Source organism: Microcaecilia unicolor, chromosome 3 (assembly GCF_901765095.1).
Source record: "Microcaecilia unicolor chromosome 3, aMicUni1.1, whole genome shotgun sequence".
In the NCBI taxonomy this organism is placed as follows: Eukaryota; Metazoa; Chordata; class Amphibia; order Gymnophiona; family Siphonopidae; genus Microcaecilia; species Microcaecilia unicolor.
This window is the reverse complement of record NC_044033.1, coordinates 477,234,688-477,254,405: the sequence shown is the minus strand read 5'-3', so window position 1 is coordinate 477,254,405 and position 19,718 is coordinate 477,234,688. Positions and strand designations below refer to the sequence as shown.

Below are 19,718 nucleotides of genomic sequence, written 5' to 3'. Positions count from 1 at the left end.
GTTCCACAGGCTGCGCCGCGGGGCTAGAGTGTTGCCTGCCTCTTCTCTTTGGCATCAGGCAATGAGGTTGTTGAAAATCTCATTTGGCCGCCATCTTGCCTCTTGTTTCATGTTGCAAGCTCTTTTTACTTTTAGTTTGTTTATTATCAAAATTTGCTATGCTGAAAGGAGTGGTTGCAGACTGTTTCCCACTCATTTATTATTTGCATTTTTATGTTGTAAGTGCTTTCCATAAATGAGTGGCTATATGTTTCTTCTTTTCTTTTTTGCATGTTTCAATGTTTTCAACTTGGAATCAACAGTGTTTATTTGTTATTATTCATAATAGTATATCTGAATCCACCTACATAGCACATTTCTTGCCCCTTCGGGGTGATTTCTTTTCAAGGGTGTGGTCAGTGGCAGCGCGGTTTGGTATAGCACACCAGGTCCACCAATCTTTCTTTTGTTTTTTTCAGCTAAGCTGATATTAAACATGATTGCTTTATTTTTCTTGTTGTTGTTTTTTTTTTTTTTGCTGGTTGAAGGTTATATCCAGGGATCTCATTTTATTGCTATTATTTCCTGGGCATGGCTCCCTGTTGGTCTTTTGGGGCACTGAGTGCAGTATATCGTTTTTCACATTCATTTTACGATGTCAGTACATTTTATTTCACTGAATGTTAATGGTGTTAATCACCCCATTAAATGAACTAAGATACTGCAATATATGAAGAAATAATGGGCTGATGTATTATTACAGGAGACATACTTTTCCGATTTGGAACCAGAAAAATTGATTAAAAAATGGAAGGGTGTTGGCTGCTATTCAGCTGCAGCCCGCAAGAAAAATGGGGTGACTGCACTATTTTAAAACTACCTGCAAGCTGTGATAATGCTCAGCTACATGATGATGTTACACAGAAGGCTATTTGTAAGGTATCCAAATAGCCCAGGTCATTATTGCTAATTTGTATGCAACTATGACTGATGACCCTATACATCTGTTGCTCTATACAGGGAACTTTCTTGTTATTGGGGGGATTTCAACCTGCCTCCTAACCCTTTCTTGGACCATAACTCCAAATGTAGACCATCTACTTGTTGATCTCACTCCTTTGTGCATCAGTAAATTGAAGACTAAAGCCTTGCTGACATATGGCACATCTAGCATTCTACTGGTAAAGACTTTACTTTCTATTCATATCCACATTCAACATATAGCAGACTTGACTATTTTCTGTTCTCAAAAAGTTTACTTCCTAATACACTGGATGCGTTTATCAGACCAATTTTGATTTTGGATCATGCAGCAGTTTTTGACCTTCTAAATTTTCAAACCAGCAAGGGGTCCCCATGCTGGAGATTAAATGCACACTTGCTAAAGGAAGAACCTTTTCTTTATATCATGCAACAGGCCACACAAGACTACTTCACCAATAATGACACAGATGGAATTGCCCCGTAACGCTTTGAGAAGCATACAACGCCGACATACATGGCGAGATCATCAGCTATGTTGCCCATGATAAAGCAGCTCAAGTTCGAAGCATCAATTATTAATTTAGAGCATATCTATATGTCTACAGGAGCCTCGTTAGTTCTTTCTGCATTGCAGATGGTCAAATTTGATTATAATTGTCTTATGAGCCAATAGGCTGGCCATCAATCTTTCTTGCAAAAAGCTCACTATTATATGTCAGATAACAAAATTGCTAGCCAGTCATCTGAAAACATGGAAAGATCGAAGAAGTATAGTCAAGAATTTCTGATGAGAAAAGGCAATTTTACGTAATGGACTCAGAGATTGCACACCAGTTTGTTCACTTATGCCTTTGATGGTGTAATCGATCCCTCCCAGTTGGCATCCTTTTTGGGGTAACTGGGGCATCTACAGCTGACCTAAAGCCAGTTAGAAACTCCCATTTATATCCAGGATGTGTCTACTGCAATCAAGAATTTGCCAGAAAAGCCCCCGGAACTGATGGCCTCCCCATTGAATTCTATTGAGCGGTATTGATGCAGTTATGTCCAAGACTTCAGACATACTTTCAACATATTAATACTCCAGAGACATCTGTGGGTCATTTTAATGAAGCCAATATCACAGTTTTGGAAGAGCCTGGAAGGATCCTATATTAGTTGCCAATTATTGGTCCATATCCCTCCTCAATTCTGAATATATTTACAAAACTCTTAGCACATAAGCTTAACTCAGTTCTAGGCACTCTTATTCAGCATAACCAAGTCGGCTTTATGAAGTGTCATTGCATTACCAACAATGCCAGACTTTTTCACAGTCTGTTATTAGCAGCCAAAACTAGGAACACCTGGCGGTAGCCTTCACTGTACATCCTGAAAAAGTGTTTGACCGCATTAAATGGCCTTTCCTTACAGCAAAGACGCTAGCCCAGAACATACGCTTAGTACGGCAACCAGAGAATTCGATTGAGGACATGTGCTAAATGTAATTTACTTAGGTTTATTTAAGAGCCTCCTGTGAAGAACAGTGTCAAAGGCTTTGCTGAAATCTAACAGGCTGAAATTAGGACCAAAAGTGGTACACTGGATTAGAAACTGGTTGACAGACAGATGCCAGAGGGTGATGGTCATCAATAGAATTCACTCAGAGGAAGGAAAGGTGAGTAGTGTAGTGTAGTGCCTCAAGGATCGGTGCCGAGGTCAGTTCTGCTCAGTATATTTGAGAGAGACATTGCCAAGAGTTAAATGTAAAGTTTGCCTTTTTGCAGAAGATTTGTAACCGAGTGGACACCCCAGAGGAAGTGGAAAACCTGAAAAAGGATCTGCAACAGTTTGGCAATTAAAATTTAATGCAAAGAAGTGCAAAGTGATGGGGAGTAGAAATCCAAGGAAGCCGAATGTCCTGGGAGGTGAGAGGCTGATATGCACAAACGAGAAGAAGGACCTTAAGGTGATAGTGTCTGAGGATCTCAAGGCAACGAAACAGTGTGACAAGGCAGTAGCAGTAGCCAGAAGGATGCTAAGCTGTATAGAGAGAGGCGTAACCAGCAGAAGAAAGGAGGTGTTGCTGACCTCCTTCCAGTCAGCTATTTTACTTGTCAAACAGGACTATTACATCCAGTTGACAAAACTCTCTTGGCTCAAACCCTCAATGTCTCTTTGCCATACTGAACTGTCTCCTCAAAGTAATTAGGTTGTAAGCTCTGTCGAGCAGGGACCGTCTCTTCATGTTCAAGTGTACAGCGCTGCGTACATCTAGTAGCGCTATAGAAATGATAAGTAGTAGTAGTAGTGGTATCTTAAATTGGTTTGGAGTTGGAACAACTTTTTAAAATTGCATTTCCACCTTATATCGGGAGCCTAGTTCTTTCATCTTTGTTAACAGTGTTCTTTTTGAGGCTTTTACTCTGCATCGAGGCACCAGGCAAGGCTGTCCACTGTCACCCCTGCTTTTCAATGTAGCCTTGGAGCCTTTGCTATTGGCAATTCATCAAGATCCATCCATTTTCAGTAGTGGTATGGCTAAGTGAAGTATAAACTTGCTGTATAACCAGATTGGCATTTTGCTATTCTTGTCCTACCCAGACCATTCCTTATGAGCTATAATTCAGGTCATCGAGTCTTAGTCACACCTCTCTGGCTATAAAATCAACTGGAGTAAGTCAGAATTAATGCCTATGAATGCTCATTGTCTACAAGTTTAAGCCTTTAGCTCTTGGGATATAAAATTATGACTTTTGGAGGTGCATTTCCCTAATGACATCCAAGTCAGAATAGGGATGTCCAAGTCAGAATGTCCCAAACGGACATCCATCTCACATGTATTTTCAAACAGGATACAGCCTGATCTTGATTGTGCCATCATTTTAGGAATATAAGAATAGCCATACTGGATCAGACTAATGGTCCATCTAGCACAGTATCCTGCTTCTAACAGTGGCCAATCCAGATCACAAGTACCAAAATAGTAGCGGCATTCCATATCACCAATCCCAGGGCAAGCAGTGGCTTCCCCTATGTCTATCTCAATAGTAGACTATGGGCTTGTCCTCCAGAAACTTGCCTAAACCTTTTTTAAACCTAGATACGCTAACCTCTGTTACCACATCCTCCAGCAATGAGTTCCAGAGCTTAACTATTCTTTGAGTAAAAAAATATTTTCTCCAATTTGTTTTAAAAGTATTTCCATGTAATTTCAATGGGTGTCCCCTGGTCTTTGTGCTTTTTGAAAGAGTGAAAAATTGATTCACACAGGTTGTTGTAGACCTTAATTATATCTCCCTTCAGCCTTCTCTTTTCCCAAGCCCTAACCTCATTAGTCTTTCCTCATATAAGAAGAGTTATATGCCCTTCATAATTTTGGCTGCTCTTCGTTGAAGCATTTCTAATTCTGCTATAACTTTTTTTTAGATACAACGACCAGAAGTGAATGGAATACTCAAGGTGAGGTCGCACCATGGAGCAATACAGAGACATAATAATATTCTTTGTCTTATTTACTATCCCTTTCCTAATAACGCCTAGTATCCTGTTTGCCTTTTTGGATGCTGCCACACACTGGGCAGACGATTTCAGCATTTAGTCCACAATCCAGCTTATAATCGAAAGAGAAAAACGCCTATATTTTGACCCAAATCGGGAGATGGGCGTTTTTCTCGCAAAGGCGCCCAAATCAGTATAATCGAAAGCCGAGTTTCGGCGTTTCCAACTGCGCTCTGTCGTGGAAACGAATAAAGTTGACGGGGGTGTGTCGGAGGCGTGTCGGAGGCAGGACTGGGGCGTGGTTATCAGCCGAGGAGAGATGGGCGTCTGTAGCTGATAATCGAAAAAAAAGGCGTTTTTACCGCGATTTTGGGTCACTTTTTTGGACCCTTTTTTCACGAACAAGTCCCAAAAAAGTGCCCCAACTGCCCAGATGACCACTGGAGGGAATCGGGGATGACGTCCCTGGACTCCCCCAGTGGTCACTAACCCCCTCCCACCAAAACAAAACCCACTTTAAAAACTTTTTTCCCAGCCTGTATGCCAGCCTCAAATGCCGTACCCACCTCCATGACAGCAGAATGTGTTCGATCCTCTCACAGCCTTTCCCTGGGTCAGATGTGGCTCTCGGGTGCACTACAGGGTCACATCAGCATTGCATTGTGGTGGGTGTAGGGTATTGGGCTCTGTGATTTCATTAGCTTGTGTTACAGTCTCACGATGTTGGTAGTTGGTAGGCTCTTCTCCCATGGTGCTTTTCCCCCTGCCTACTGGGTCAGAGTGTGCCCTGTTGTGTTTCCTGTTGTAGTTCATGCGGTAGTGGCCATTTTTGTAAGCCAGTTTTAGTTCCCTTTCCTGTGTTAGCCACGTTAGACAACTTATTTCTTACCTTGAATGTGGCTGAAGAGGGCATTGTACAGCATTCTGCCAGCTCTAACCTACTGCTAATCTCAGTACCAGGGAGACTCGTTGTCAGTGGGGCACAACCTCTGCAGTTAACTGTGAGTAAACGTGCTTATTCCAATAAAGGACGTTTTCGGAGAGATTAGTCTTCAGGTGTCAACTGGTGTGCCAATGTTATACAGCAGCAACAAGTCCTAGAGGCCTGCGTGTATGCAGGTCCCTGGAGCACTTTTAGTGGGTACCGCAGTGCACTTCAGCCAGGTGGACCCAGGCCCATCTCCCCCCCTACCTGTAACAATTGTGCTGGTAAATGGGAGGCCTTCAAAACCCACTGTACCCACATGTAGGTGCCCCCTTCACCCCTAAGAGCTATGGTAGTGTTGTACATTTGTGGGTAGTGGGTTTTGGGGGAGGGGTGTTGGGAGCTCAGCACCCGTGGTAAGGGAGCTATGCATGTGGGAGCTTTTTCTGAAGTCCACCGCACTGACCTAGGGTGCCCAGTTGGTGTCCTGGCATATCAGGGGGGCCAGTGTACTACCAATCCTGGCCCCTCCCACAACCAAATGGCTCGGATTAGGATGTTTTTGAGCTGGGGGTTTTTAGTTTCCATTATCGCTAAAAAAAACAAACGCCCAGCTCAAAAACGTCCATTTTTTCGAAAATACGGTTCGGCCCGCCCCTTCACAGACCCGTTCTCAGAGATAAACGCCCATGGAGATAGGCGTTTGCGTTCGATTATGCCCCTCAATGACAACTAGGTCTTTTCTTGCGTGCTGACTCCTAAGGTGGACCCTGGCTTCAGGTAACTATGATTCAGATTATTCTTCCTAATGTGCATCATTTTGCATTTGTCCAGATTAAATTTCATCTGCCATTTGGATGCCAAGTCTTCCAGTTTCCTAAGGTCTTCCTGCAATTTTTCAGTTGCATGTGTTTTGACAACTTAGTTTTATGTCATCTGCAAATTTAATCACCTCACTCGTCGTTCTGATTTCCAGATCATTTATAAATATGTTAAATAGCACTGGTCTCAGTACAGATCCCTGCAGCACTACACTATTCACCCTCCTCCATTGAGAAAAATGGCCATTTAACCCTACCCTCTGTTTTCTGTGAAATAACCAATTCCTAATCTCTGTCTCATCTAAAGATAAGACAAATAACTGTGCTCTATTATTTCATTATCTGTCTAAAACTTCTGCCTCTATACTTTTCTTGTATCTATTTAGAAAATATTTAAACTTTGTCTTTCATTGTATGCACTGCTTACTTACTATCCTGAACTGTTACATTCTGATATCTGTTTTCCATATGGTGCACTTATAACTTAAAGCTGTTAATTTCCTGATGTCTGAGTGCTGCCAATGGTTTGGAAAAATCAGACTTATCTAGTTCTGTGTTTCCTGCTTCAAAAAAAGTTACATCATGATATCAGTGTACTGCCCCTCCCCCATAGTTTCTCTGAGCAGTTACCTGATGCCAAGATTCGAAATGTAGCTGAAAGATTACCTAGACCCATCAAGCCTACTGGCCACTATCCTATGTTGCTAATCCATGTAGGCACAAATGATACTGATAGGTATCCTGCTGAATATATCAAATGTGACTTCATGGCTCTGGGTCAGAAGGTAAAGCACCTAGGTGTGCAGGCGGTGTTCTTATCAATTATTCCTGTCAAAGGTAAAGGCCAAATGAGGGAAACTTGCATCCTGGAGCTAAATGTGTTGTGTGGATGGTGCTGACATGAGCGCTTCAGTTTCCTTGACCATGGGATGATTTTCCAAGAGCTACTGAGCGACAGTGGTGTCTATCTTTCAAGAAAGGATCAAAGTGTCTTCAGTAACAGACTGGCTAAGTACTAAAGAGAGCTTTAAACTAAATTTTCAGGGGATGGGTGAGAAAAGCCCCAAAGTCATTAGCAATCCTCAGGAAGGTAAGACATCAAATACCCCTATAGAAAGGGAAAAACAGGGTAATATCTGGATAGCCTTCCATACCAATGCCCGTAGTATGATAAACAAATGCCTAGATTTAGAGGCTGCAATGATAGAAGCCAACTTGGATATTGTGGCGGTCACTGAGACATGGTTCATGGAGAATCGAGACTGGGATGTATTTATACCTGGCTGTAATCTATTTAGTAAGAACAGGGTAGGGAAAAAGGGTGGAGCAGTGGTGTTATATGTTAAGAATAATATCCAAGTGAAGGAACTGCAGGACGTATGGGGTAAGGAAGAAGCACTGTGGGTTAAACTGGTAAGAGGGAAAGGAAAATGTATTTATATTGGTGTAATATAAAGGTCACCTTCACAGTCAGAAGAAATGGATAGAGACTTCTAAGATATCCATAAGATAGCTAGGAAAGGGGAAGTACTACTGATAGGTGATTTTAATATGCCGGACGGCGATTGGAGCATCCCTGCTGTGGAGTTGACTAGAAGCAAAGGGATCTTGGATTCTCTACAGGAAGATTTTTTTCAGCAGTGGGTGATGGAACAGACGTGGGATGGAGCTATTCTAGACCTCATGCTTACAAACGAGGACATTGTTTCTGATGTTTAATCTACAAAACCATTCATATTGCTAACTTTTCTTGTCAAAGTACCAAAACCTGGAATTCTTTACCCAAACAGTTCAGACACACAAATGACTACATGCTGTTCCATAGCCTACTGAGAACTCATCTTTTCAGCTCAACTTTCAATAAAGAAAAGAATCAATCTGAAACAAACAAATGAATGATCTTATTTCAACACATTCTAACTTTTATTACAAACTCCTATTACACAATTACTGTGTCCTCAATTTGATTATATCGTAATCTATTGTTCACATTTCTTACATTATATAACTATGTTTTAAATACTGATAATTTTGTGTTCCTTATAAAGACAAACTCTCTTTACTGTGTCCTATATATTAGGGTATTCAACCTAATTGTTTGATGCGTTTCATGAATGTTAATATTCCTGAAAATGTATTTTTCTCAATTTGATGTTTGTCATGTAAGCCACATTGAACCTGAGCCTATCTCAGGATAATGCGGGATAAAAATGTCAAATAAATAAATAAATAAATGTTATGATGGGAGATCATTTGGCATCTAGTGATCACCGAATGGTATGGTTCAATATTAAGACAGAGGGGGGAGAGGGCTTATTCGAGATTAAAGGTCCTATATTTCAAGAGAACTAACTTTGCCGAGATGGGGAAATTTCTCAAGGAAGAGTTGGTTGGATGGGAAGTAGAACAGCAGTGGGCAAAACTGAAAGGAGCTATTTTAAAGGCAACTAACCTTTATGTTAATAAATTACATAAAGGAAAGAGGAAAAAACAAGGCTGCTCTGGTTCTCGAACGTAGTAGCTGAAAAGGTAAGAGAAAGGAGGTTAGCCTTCATAGGTTATAAGATGTCTCAGAAAGAAGAGGACAGGCGAGAATACCTAGATAAGCTAAGAGAAGCTGGAAAAGCTGTCAGGAAAGCAAAGAGGCAAATGGAAAAAAAGATATCTGATATGGTAAAACTGGGGGACAAGATGTTTTTCAGATATATAAGTGACAGGAGGAAGTGTCAAAATAGCTTTGTGAGACTCAAAGCTGAGAGGGAAAAATATGTAGAAGCCGATAAGGATAAAACTGAACTGCTTAACAATTATTTCTGTTCTGTGTTCATGGATGAAAGACCAGAGGTAGGACCACAGAAAACAAATGCTAAGGGGGACGGATGTGTGGTAGACCAGGACCGATTCTCAGAAGACCGTGTTCGTGAGGAGCTAGCTAAACTAAAAGTAGACAAGCCGATTGGGCCTGATGGGATACATCCGAGGGTGCTCAAGGAACTTGGAGATGTCTGACCTCTTCAATGCCTCCTTAGAGGCTGGAGTGGTCCCAGAGGACTGGAAAAGGGTGGATGTGGTCCCTCTGCACAAGAGCAAAAGTATGGAGGAGGTTGGGAATTACAGACCTGTCAGTCTGACCTCGATGTTGAGTAAACTAATGGAAACACTTCTAAAGCGAAGGATTGTGAGGTTTCTTGAATCGGACTGCAGGACCCGAGGCAGCATGACTTCACTACAGGGAAATCGTGTCAGACGAATCTAATTAATTTATTTGACTGGGTGACCAGTTAGACGTGGGAAGGGGCGCTAGATGTGGTGTACATGGATTTTAGAAAAGCATTTGACACGGTTCCGCGCAGGCGACTGATAAATAAACTGAGTGCCCTTGGTATAGGACCTAAAGTGAATGCCTGGGTTAAAATCTGGTTAAATGGGAGGAGACTGAGGGTAGTGGTATATGGAACTTGCTCTGAAGGGATGTTATCAGTGGTGTGCCACAGGGATCGGTCCTCAGGCTGGCCCTTTTTAACATCTTTGTGAGTGATATTGCAGAACTGCTGTCTGATAAGGTTTGTCTCTTTGTGGATGATACCAACCTCTGTAATATGGTGGACACCCCGGAGGGTGTGGATGGCAGTGCTGCATACGTCTAGTAGCACTATAGAAATTATAAGTAGTAGTAGTAGTAGGATGGCATGAAGAAGGATCTAGTGAAGCTTAAAGACTGGCCTGAAAATTGGCAACTAAGATTTAATGCTAAGAAATGTAGGGTCATGCACTTGGGTTACAATAATCCAAGGGAACGGTACAGTATAGGGGTGAAGTGCTTTTGTGTATGGAAGAAGAGCAGGACTTGGGAGTGACTGTGTCCGAAGATCTTAAGGTGGCCAGGAGATGGTCAAAGCCAGACGGATGCTTGGGTGCATAAGGAGAGGCATGACAAGAAGGAAAAAAAGAGGTGATAGTGCCCTTGTATAAGTCTCTGGTGAGGCCCCATTTGGAATACTGCATGCAATTCTGGAGACCGCACCTATGGAAGGATATAAACAGGATGGAGTCGGTCCAGAGGGTGGCTACCAAATTGGTAATGGTCTCTGTGATAAAACATATGGGGACAGACTCATGAACCTCAACATGTATACGCTGGAAGAGAAGCGGGAGAGAGGGATATGATGGAGATATTTAAATACCTCAGTGGCGTAAATGCACAGGAGATGAGCCTTTTCCAAATGAAGGAAAACTCTGGAATAAGAGGGCATAGGATGAAGTTAAGAGGAAATAGGCTTAGGAAGAATCTAAGAAAATACTATTTCACGGAAAGGGTGGTGGATGCGTGGAATGCCTCCCGGTGGAGGTCGTGGAGACTGTGTCGGAATTTAAGAAAGTGTGGACAGGCACGTGGGATCCCTTTGGAAAAGGAGGAGCTAGTGGTTACTGAGAAAGGGCAGACTGGATGAGCCATTTGGCCCTTATCTTCCGTCATGATTCTATGTTTCACAAAAGGATTGTCTCCTGTCCCATGATATTTCAAACTTTTGTCTTTTTCAGTCTGCAGTTTCCTTCAAAGTTTCTGGAGAAAGTTGTTTAGGTACAATTAGGTAATTTTTCTGGGGCAAGTGGTTTTTAGATCAGGACATAGAACAGATTAGCTTTTATTAAGTATGTTAAATGAAATTTGCTGTAATCTTGATGCAGGAAAAGCAGCTTTGATCATGTTACTGATTAAGCCCTACATCCAACCTCATTAATCATCAATTGCTGAATTCTTAACTAGCTTGTGACTGGGGCGGAGGGGGCAAGGGCTATGCTCCAGTAGTTCTCCTACTTGCCTTTAGATTCAGCTCTTTCCTGGACCTTTCCCTTAACTTGCTTGGTTCTAGTTCCAGCATTATTCAATCACTTTTTGCCACCACTGGCTACTCAAATTCAGAATAAAGGACTAAGAGGCTATTACTACATGGATGAGATCTATGTTGGAGAATATTGAAATACCTATCCTCAGATCTGCACTCTGTAAATTATTGCCTAAATACAGCCGCTGACTGACTTTATACTAATGGACTACAATTAAACCTTTAGATATCTGAAGCAAACTAGGTTACTAAGAAACTGCCATCCCCTACGCTAAGTCCTACAATTAAGGTTCATTCCATTATACCCTAGAAGTCCATCTGGGCTTTTTGTTGTCCTTTGAGCCAGATTCTTTCAATTAAGTCACTTCTGACCTTCAAGAACTTACTCTCCCCATCATATGCACTTGTACTTAGCCACTTCAATTACTGCAGTTCCATATAGGCTGGTCTCAGACTGTCTTCTGTACAATGTTTACAATTTATTAAGCTCAATTATGTATTTACAGGTCTGCTCTGTTGACGTCTCAACACTGGCTAGTAGTCCACATCACATTCAATACACTTCATACTGATATTTTATGATACCTATTAATTTGCCTGATTCCCTTCATTCAGACTGCATCCACTTCATTGAGATTATAAAATTTTGCTTTCTGTTCACTCCCCTTTGGTTATTCATTTAAAAATCACACGTTGGACTGCATCTCATATTTAGTACAACTGATCTGCACTTCCTTGAACATGTGTACACATGTATGCTAGTATTCTAAAGGGCTCATTTTTGAAAGAGAAAAACATCCCAAAGTGTCATAAAGCAATATTTGGATGAATTTCTTCTCAAAATGTCCAAATCGGTATTTTCAGAACCTATTTTGCAGACGTTTATCAAAGCAATTTGTCTGCAGTGCATCCAAATCACAAGGGGTGGGTGTTGGGGGCATTTCAGGGGCTGGCTTAGGGCATTCTGAACACTTGGATGTTTTACAGCCTTAATGGAACAAAACAAAAACACCTAGAGCCGAAACTTTAACAGAGCCTGTTTTTAGAATCAATAAGGCACAAAAAGGTGCCCTAAATGACCACTGGGGGGAATCAGGGATGATTCCCTCCCCCCATTACTCCCCCAGTGTCACTGACCCCCTCCCCCCCACTCCCAAAGATGTGATTAAAAATATTACTTACCAGCCTCTAAGACAGCTTCAGATATTATAGCCAGGTCAAACAGAATAGCATGCAGATTCCTGGAGTAGTGTAGTAATCAGTGAAGTGAACTATAGAGAGGAAGATCCAGGCCCATATCCCACTCTACTTGTTACACTTGTGGTGAAAAGTATAAGCCCCCCCCCTTCCCCAAAACCTACTGTACCCACATATAGGTGACACCTTCATCCATAAGGGCTATTGTAGTGGTGTACAGTTGGTTACAGCATATTTTTTGTGGGTTTTATAGAGCTCAGCGTACAGTATAAAGGGATAATGGTGATATGTAAACCTGGGAGCTTTTATATGAAGTCCACTGCAGTACCTCCTAGGGTGCCCCATTGCTCTCCTGGGATGTCTATGTAGCCATTGTACTATTGGCTCCTCTTACATCGCAATGGCTTGATTTTCTGTTTTTCACTTGGAATTTTATTTTTCAAAAATGGCCCAAAAAAGATAAACACACAGAGTATGAAAACATCTTGCATGTGGCCACTTTCGAAAAAACAAAAACAAATGTTTTGCTGTTTCGAAAATGGCCATATTTCTTATTCCAATTTGGGATATTTAGTGCAAAATGTCCAAAGTTCGACTTAGATGTCATATTGAAAATGCCTCTCTAAATCATTTATGCGTGGAATCAGTACATAAATGCTAGTGCCTACTTCACAAAATTAGCGCCTAATGCGTAAACCTCAGGCCTATGGATCTTGGTATCTCACTCTATTTCTCTTCTATACAATGCAGTAATTCACTTAATCATTTTCTACAAACTTGGATTGTAAGATCTTTTGGTTAGGGGATACTGCAAACATGAATTCTCTTGCATAATGTTTAGGTGTTCATCAAGCTAGAAAAATAATTCTTATTCCTAAAAAATGTGGCAGGAAGATTCATTATTGTTCAGAAAGTGACGGAAGGAGCCAGTCACTAGAGGGAGCCTAAGAACTAGTTTTGTTTGTAACACTTGAATCTGTTCTAGGGAAACAGAAAAATAGCAAACTAGTTAACTACAAGTCACATCAAGTGGATTGTATAGAATCTTATAATTGGAATCATCTACTACCAAAGGGGTCAAAGGGTAATGCTGAGCCAAGGCCCTTGAAATTGTGAACCTCACAATCCATCTGGAATGCGCTGCCGCGCAAATTAAAAACGATCTATGAATTAGCTAACTTCCAAGTTCTACTGAAGACTTATCTCTTTAACAAGGCATACAACAATGATCAACAAATATAAACTCCTATACGCACATCCAAAACTGCCTCTACTATATCTACTTGCCAAAACACTACCATGTTTTTTCACTATCATGATACCCAAGATCCTGTAACTACTACTAAATGTATACTTTCTTATACAACTCTTATATATTTCTTAAATACTTCTTAATATGTTTGTTTGTTAATATACTGTCATGTTTTATCATTATCATGCTACCCAAAATCCTTCAGTTATCACTAAATGTATACTTTTTCATGTATTTCTGTTACTCATGAAGTATTGTAAGCCACATTGAGCCTGCAAAGAGGTGGGAAAACGTGGGATACAAATGCAACAAATAAACAAAAAAATAATAACTGAGAAAATGTGCCCATAGATAGTTTTTGAGGGTTAGAGACAGAGACAGACAGAGATATACATTCAAGCACAGAGAGAGAGAATGTATGTATCAGTTTGGGGTGAGGTCTCCAGCTACCTCTGATTCTTAACAAGATGAATCTGATTACGCAGATAGGCTATGAAGAAAAACCTCCAACAAACCAAGAAAAAGAACTGAATGCTATTTAACAGTTAAAGGTATAAAAACAAAAGGGAAGGGGAATGGGACTTGATATACTGCCTTTCTGAGGTTTTTCCAACTACATTCAAAGTAGTTTACATATATTCAGGTACTTATTTTGTACCAGGGGCAATGGAGGGTTAAGTGACTTGCCCAGAGTCACAAGGAACTGAAGTGGGAATTAAACTCTCAGTTCCCCAGGATCCCACTGCACTAACCACTAGACTACTCCTCAACAACAGTAGTAGTAGAGCCTAGGAGGGAAGAGAGGAGGAAAGGTTGCAAAAGAAGGGATGAAGGACTAACTGTGGGAGGGAGAAGACTAGATGGGAGGAGAAACAGTAGAAGAGAGGAGGAGGAAGGGAAACAAAAATCTGAGGAAATAAAGTCAATAATGTTGCAGTACAGGAGACTCACATTAAGTCTCCTGTATGACAGGGTTCAGGTGCATCAGGGTGATTCACCCCAGAGAGGGAAAGATAGTGACTGCTGCTAGCTCTTCCACTGTAAAGAGATGGCAGAGGGGTTCCGTCCTGGAAGAGACGTCTCATCCATGTCTTTCCAGCAACAGAACTCAAGTCCCTTTGTCATGCCAGCAGAAGATCACAAAATAGATTTATTTTCATTAAAGTTATTTCATCCCATGCCTGCCTAAGATTCTACACCAGCAAAACATTATTGAGGAAACTAGCCATTAACCCCAGATCATAAAACATAAATCTTTTAAAAAAACACAAATTCTTGCTTTCTTAGAATATAGAAACCAAAGCTCTACACACTACTGGGAATAGTAATATTTGTAGAAATGATGAACAGCAGAGTTGTACTGATAAATGACCTAGCAACACAAACATTTTCTTCAGAAGATATATGTAGTCACTGTATGCTCATGCCCTTTGAGACAAGCAGATTGTTTCAATTAATCATTGTTCTTGAACAGTGCACTAATTGCTACTGAAGAAAAAGAAAACGATGCACATGCTAAAATTGGTCCAAGATGTACCAACCCTCTGTCTCTAATTCTACTGCACAAGATTTGTGCTTGTATCACAAGCTCCTGCTCCATGTCTAGCATAATGGAGGTTGTTTGCATGTTATCGAAACATAAATCATTCTAGGTTACTAGTTGCAAATGATAGAAAAGGGATATTAGAATTCATTCATAAGAACACTTGATTCCTCTGATAGCTGAGCAGATTTTCTGAACCAACATGTTTATACCTATGTGGAATACCGCTAGAAGGTTTCTGTTCAATTTATAAACCAATACAAATGCTGTAAATACATATGCATACTCAAAATTAAATGTGGTCTGTCACTTTAGTGGGGGTTCAGTATCAACAGTCTGATTTTATAAATTCCAACACTATATTCAAAGTTTTCTGCAAATGTATCGATGCATTCAAATCAGTGGGTCGATATGTTGCAAGCCCTGGGCCTCTTTAAGACAAGTGTCGGTCAATAGGCGGCAGCTATTTTCTGAATACATTGGGTATCTATAAAAGGGCGGGATTAACAAGGGCGCCATTTTAGAATGCCACTGAGAGATAACAGTAGCATTTGGTAAAGTTATTTTTTTAGATAAAGGTTATTTTAAGGCTATTGTAATAGTAGGATATTACAGTGAGTGTTTTTGTTCTTTATAAGACTTGCCTTGATGCAGCTTTCCCTGCGAAACATGGCCCATGTCAGAATTATTGGCAAGCAATTCTAAAGATAAGTTAACTAAGAGTTTTACTTTAAAATATGATTTAATAAAATGAGTAGCTTTAAGTATTTTGAGAGAGCCAATGAAGAGTTGTGCAAATCGCGGTGGCGAGATCCCCACGTGAAAAGAATTGCCTGCTGAGGCTCTGGGATCAAATTACATTTGTAGAAAACTTTGAATATAGTGTTGGTATTTATAAAATTAGACTGTAAATACATATGTATAAATGTATATATTTTTTCTGTGTGCGAGAGCATGTGTACATACATACATACATACATACATATACATATTCTGAAGTGTACGAGGACATGGAGTGGGAAATGGCCAGGGAAGGGGGGAGAAGGGCTCCTTCAGGGTGGCCTGAGTCCACTCATAGGGGTGGTCACAGTAGATTCCGGTCACCAAGGATCCAGCATGTTAGGGACAGCAGTTGGTCACCTTCCTCAGAGGAAATAGTGAGAGCCAAAGACTACAATTCCCAGCAGCCCCTGAGGAGAACACAGAGTAGAGCCAGGGACTACCCTTCCCAGCAGCCCATGAGGGAGACACAGGGTAGAGCAAGTAAGAATTATTCACACTACCAGTCCCAGAGGGCTAAGGGGAAGGAGGAGACTCTGAGTAAGTTCAATCAGGGGAATGAAGAGCAGCTGGGAGGGGAAAGGGTAGAAGAACCCATGGAATGGCAATCAGGGGATGGCGGGGAGAAAGAGAGAGAGAGGAGAACCTGGAAGAGGAACCCATGGATATCTCAGCTCTTGTCAAAGCTAAAGGTAGACAGTTAAGAGGGCAGATGGCAGCCTGGTTCTCTGGCTTGATGCAGGGAGGCAAAAGGTGGCTGCATCAGAGGAGGGATTAAGGAATGAATATTTCAACCTGGGTCAAGTGGGAGGTTGTCAGGAGTTGGTGCTGACAGTGAAAGGGTGGGACCCTTACATTCCCCTGGCCTGGTAATTGATGGACAGGGGGACAAAGGTTGAAGCGGAAAAGTGAACTGTTTAAATTGGGGTTTGTGCTGCAACACTGACTCTCTCCCTAATCAGGAAAGTTGAAGGAACCTGAGAGAAAAGGGAGGGAGAAGGGAGCGCACAGAGACTCTCCTTCCCTTCCATAGGAAAGGAGAAGGGAGAGAGAGAGGGATTGTTTCAGAGGGAGTTTGGAACTGAGTGGGGGAAGTGGTGGTGGAATCTGGGATGCACGGGGAGGGGGGAGGGCACACCCACCTAGGAGTCTTAGTCCCAAGCAGGGGACAGCTAAGGGGGAAACCTCCAGACTGTAAAAGTGAACAGGTTAAGTGGGATAGCCCTGACTGTGGATTACAATATACTGTAGCTCTCCCTGTGGTCCAGTGGATTGCAAAGACCTTGTGGAATTCCAACCCCCCAGAAGCATGTATTGAGTTTGATATGTGCATATCCAGCTTTGTAAAATAGGGACTTAGACATTTATGAAACATAAATATTTAAGTGCCAGTTTATGCATATATTCAAACATGAACAGGGTTGATAAATGGAGAAAGGAAACAGCAACTGAAGTGGAGGAACAGGACAACCACTATGACGATATCACGGAGGCTGTGTGATGACTCTTCCAACACAATGCCAAAAAATCATAAGGTTCTACAGAATAAATATTTATTGTTGTAAAAACACCACTGAGACTCGACATGGAGCCGTGTTTCAACATGAACACCTGCTTCAGGAGTCTATAAAATTATATATGCATAAAAAAACAATACAAAACATTTTTGTACAAATATATTCTGAAAGAGAGAAATGTTTGTTAAATGGGGCTTGTGGAGGGGCATAATCAATGGGGCACCCAAGTTTTCATGAGGACGGCCCCACAAAGGGGCGGGGAAAACCAGTATTATCGAAACAAGATGGGTGTCCATCTTTCGTTTTGATAAGAAGGTCGGGGACGCCCAAATCTCAACATTTAGGTCGACCTTACAGATGGTCGACCTAAATGTTGAGATGGTCATCCCCGGTTTTCGGCCATAATGGAAACCAAGGACGCCCATCTCAAAAATGACCAAATCCAAGCCCTTTGGTCGTGGGAGGAGCCAGAATTCGTAATGCACTGGTCCCCCTGACATGCCACGACACAAACCGGGCACTGAGGTGGACTTCATAAATTGTTCCCAGGTGCATAGCTCCCTTACCTTACTACTACTACTACTACTACTTATCATTTCTAAAGCGCTACTAGATGTACGCAGTGCTGTATTACTTTGGGCGCTGAGCCCCCTCCCCATAACTGTACACCACTACCATAGCCCTAAGGGGTGAAGGGGGGCACCTACATGTGGGTACAGTGGGTTTCTGGTGGGTTTTGAAGGGCTCACATTTACCACCACAAGTGTAACAGGTAGGGGGGTATGGGCCTGGGACCGCCTTCCTGAAGTGCACTGCACCCCCTAAAACTGCTCCAGGGACCTGCATAATGCTGTCAGGGAGCTGGGTATGACATTTGAGGCTGGCATAGAGGCTGGCAAAAAAAAAAAATAAGTCTTTTTGTTTTTAGGGTGGGAGGGGGTTGGTGACCACTTGGGGAGTAAGGGGAGGTCATCCCCGATTCCCTCCAGTGGTCAACTGGTCAGTTCGGGCACCTTTTCACGGCTTGGTCACAAGAAAAAATGGGCCAAATAAAGTCAGCCAAGTGCTCGTCAGAGACGCCCTTGTTTTTTCCATTATCGGCCGAGGACGCCCATCTCTTAACCATGCCCCAGCCCCGCCTTTGCTACGGTGCCGACACACCCCGTGAACTTTGTTCATTCCCACGACGGGAAGCAGTTGAGGATGCCCAAAATTGGCTTTCAATTATGCCGATTTGGGCGACCCTGAGAGAAGGACGCCCATCTCCCAATTTGTGTTGGAAGATGGACGCCCTTCTCTTTCAAAAATAAGCCTGATAGTGATATAGATATGCATGTACATGCACACATGAAAAATATATATATGCATACACATTTATTCAAACATATGTGTCTCTACCATTAGTAAAGATTTCAGAAGTTACACAGACCTGGAAATGGTATATTTGAGAATAACACCCATGTATAATGTGCTCACAATAGTGTGATTTTGTTGTTTTTTTTTTCTGTTCTCCACATACAACATATCTTTCATATTAAATCTACTAAGCTTAATATCTGATAGAATATTTTAAATAACAGTATAGTCACAAATAGTAAAAGAAAATGTAGATTCTAACCACTTTGTCCTCCTTTGAGAAAGCATCCAATGAAGCAGAGGAAAAGAAAAGAGAATAAAGAGAAAAAAGAAAAGGTAAGCAGGCATTAATAGGCAGATCTTGGGAGGAAAAAAGCAATTATAACAAGTTTCTCTGCAAACGTTTATACAAGCAAGAATGTAAATAATATAATAGCATTGGTAAACTGAAAATGCAGGCAGTGCATGCACAAGAATATTAATTCCAACAGAGATGCCATACAGGATGTCAGCAAAAAAAAAAAACAAAGACTAAAAAATACAAAAAGCTGTAGTTGTAATCAGCGTTACTCCTTCCATAGACAATGGTTTTTAATTTCAACCAATAGCATTACTTAAAACCATATCCTATAGTAATTAATGGCAAAAGAATTTGATCAAGAAATACTTTGGGCACACTAGAGAGGATTCCTTACTTGTTGTCACGTTCTATGTTTCTGCGAATGCCTTGCTTCATCTCACTAATAGTCCTTTAAATGTGAAAGTGCATTTTAGATAGTAAGTGGAGAAGTAAACTCACAGATCTAGATCGGGATGTGGAGAATTCCCACAGTATTTTACAAGAGGCTCTGACAAATGTAGAGGCTGCTCTCCACATAGCACGGGAACAGCAATTTCAAAAAGCTTCATGTTGGGGGGGGGGGGGGGAGGTAAACGTGCAGCATTACCCCAGAAATATGGTAGCAGCTTTTTGAAACTGCTGCTCCTGTCACCACCCATGTCCTCATCCCCAATACCCACTCCCAACAGCACCAACT

The 19,718-nt window shown here is 41.5% G+C and overlaps 1 protein-coding gene across 7 annotated transcripts in view; it reads right to left on the bottom strand.

The window, feature by feature from the left end:
* The window catches only part of RIMS1 (regulating synaptic membrane exocytosis 1), an 871,728-nt gene that overhangs the window by 631,184 nt on the left and 220,826 nt on the right, over window positions 1-19,718 (bottom strand). For 6 of the 7 annotated variants that reach the window (XM_030199020.1, XM_030199021.1, XM_030199022.1 and 3 more), the window contains one exon: window positions 18,944-18,955. The exons of the other annotated variant lie outside the window; for it this stretch is intronic. In XM_030199020.1, coding sequence (XP_030054880.1) covers window positions 18,944-18,955 — 12 coding nt within the window. The remainder of the gene's footprint in view (window positions 1-18,943; window positions 18,956-19,718) is intronic. 7 annotated transcript variants of the gene reach the window in all.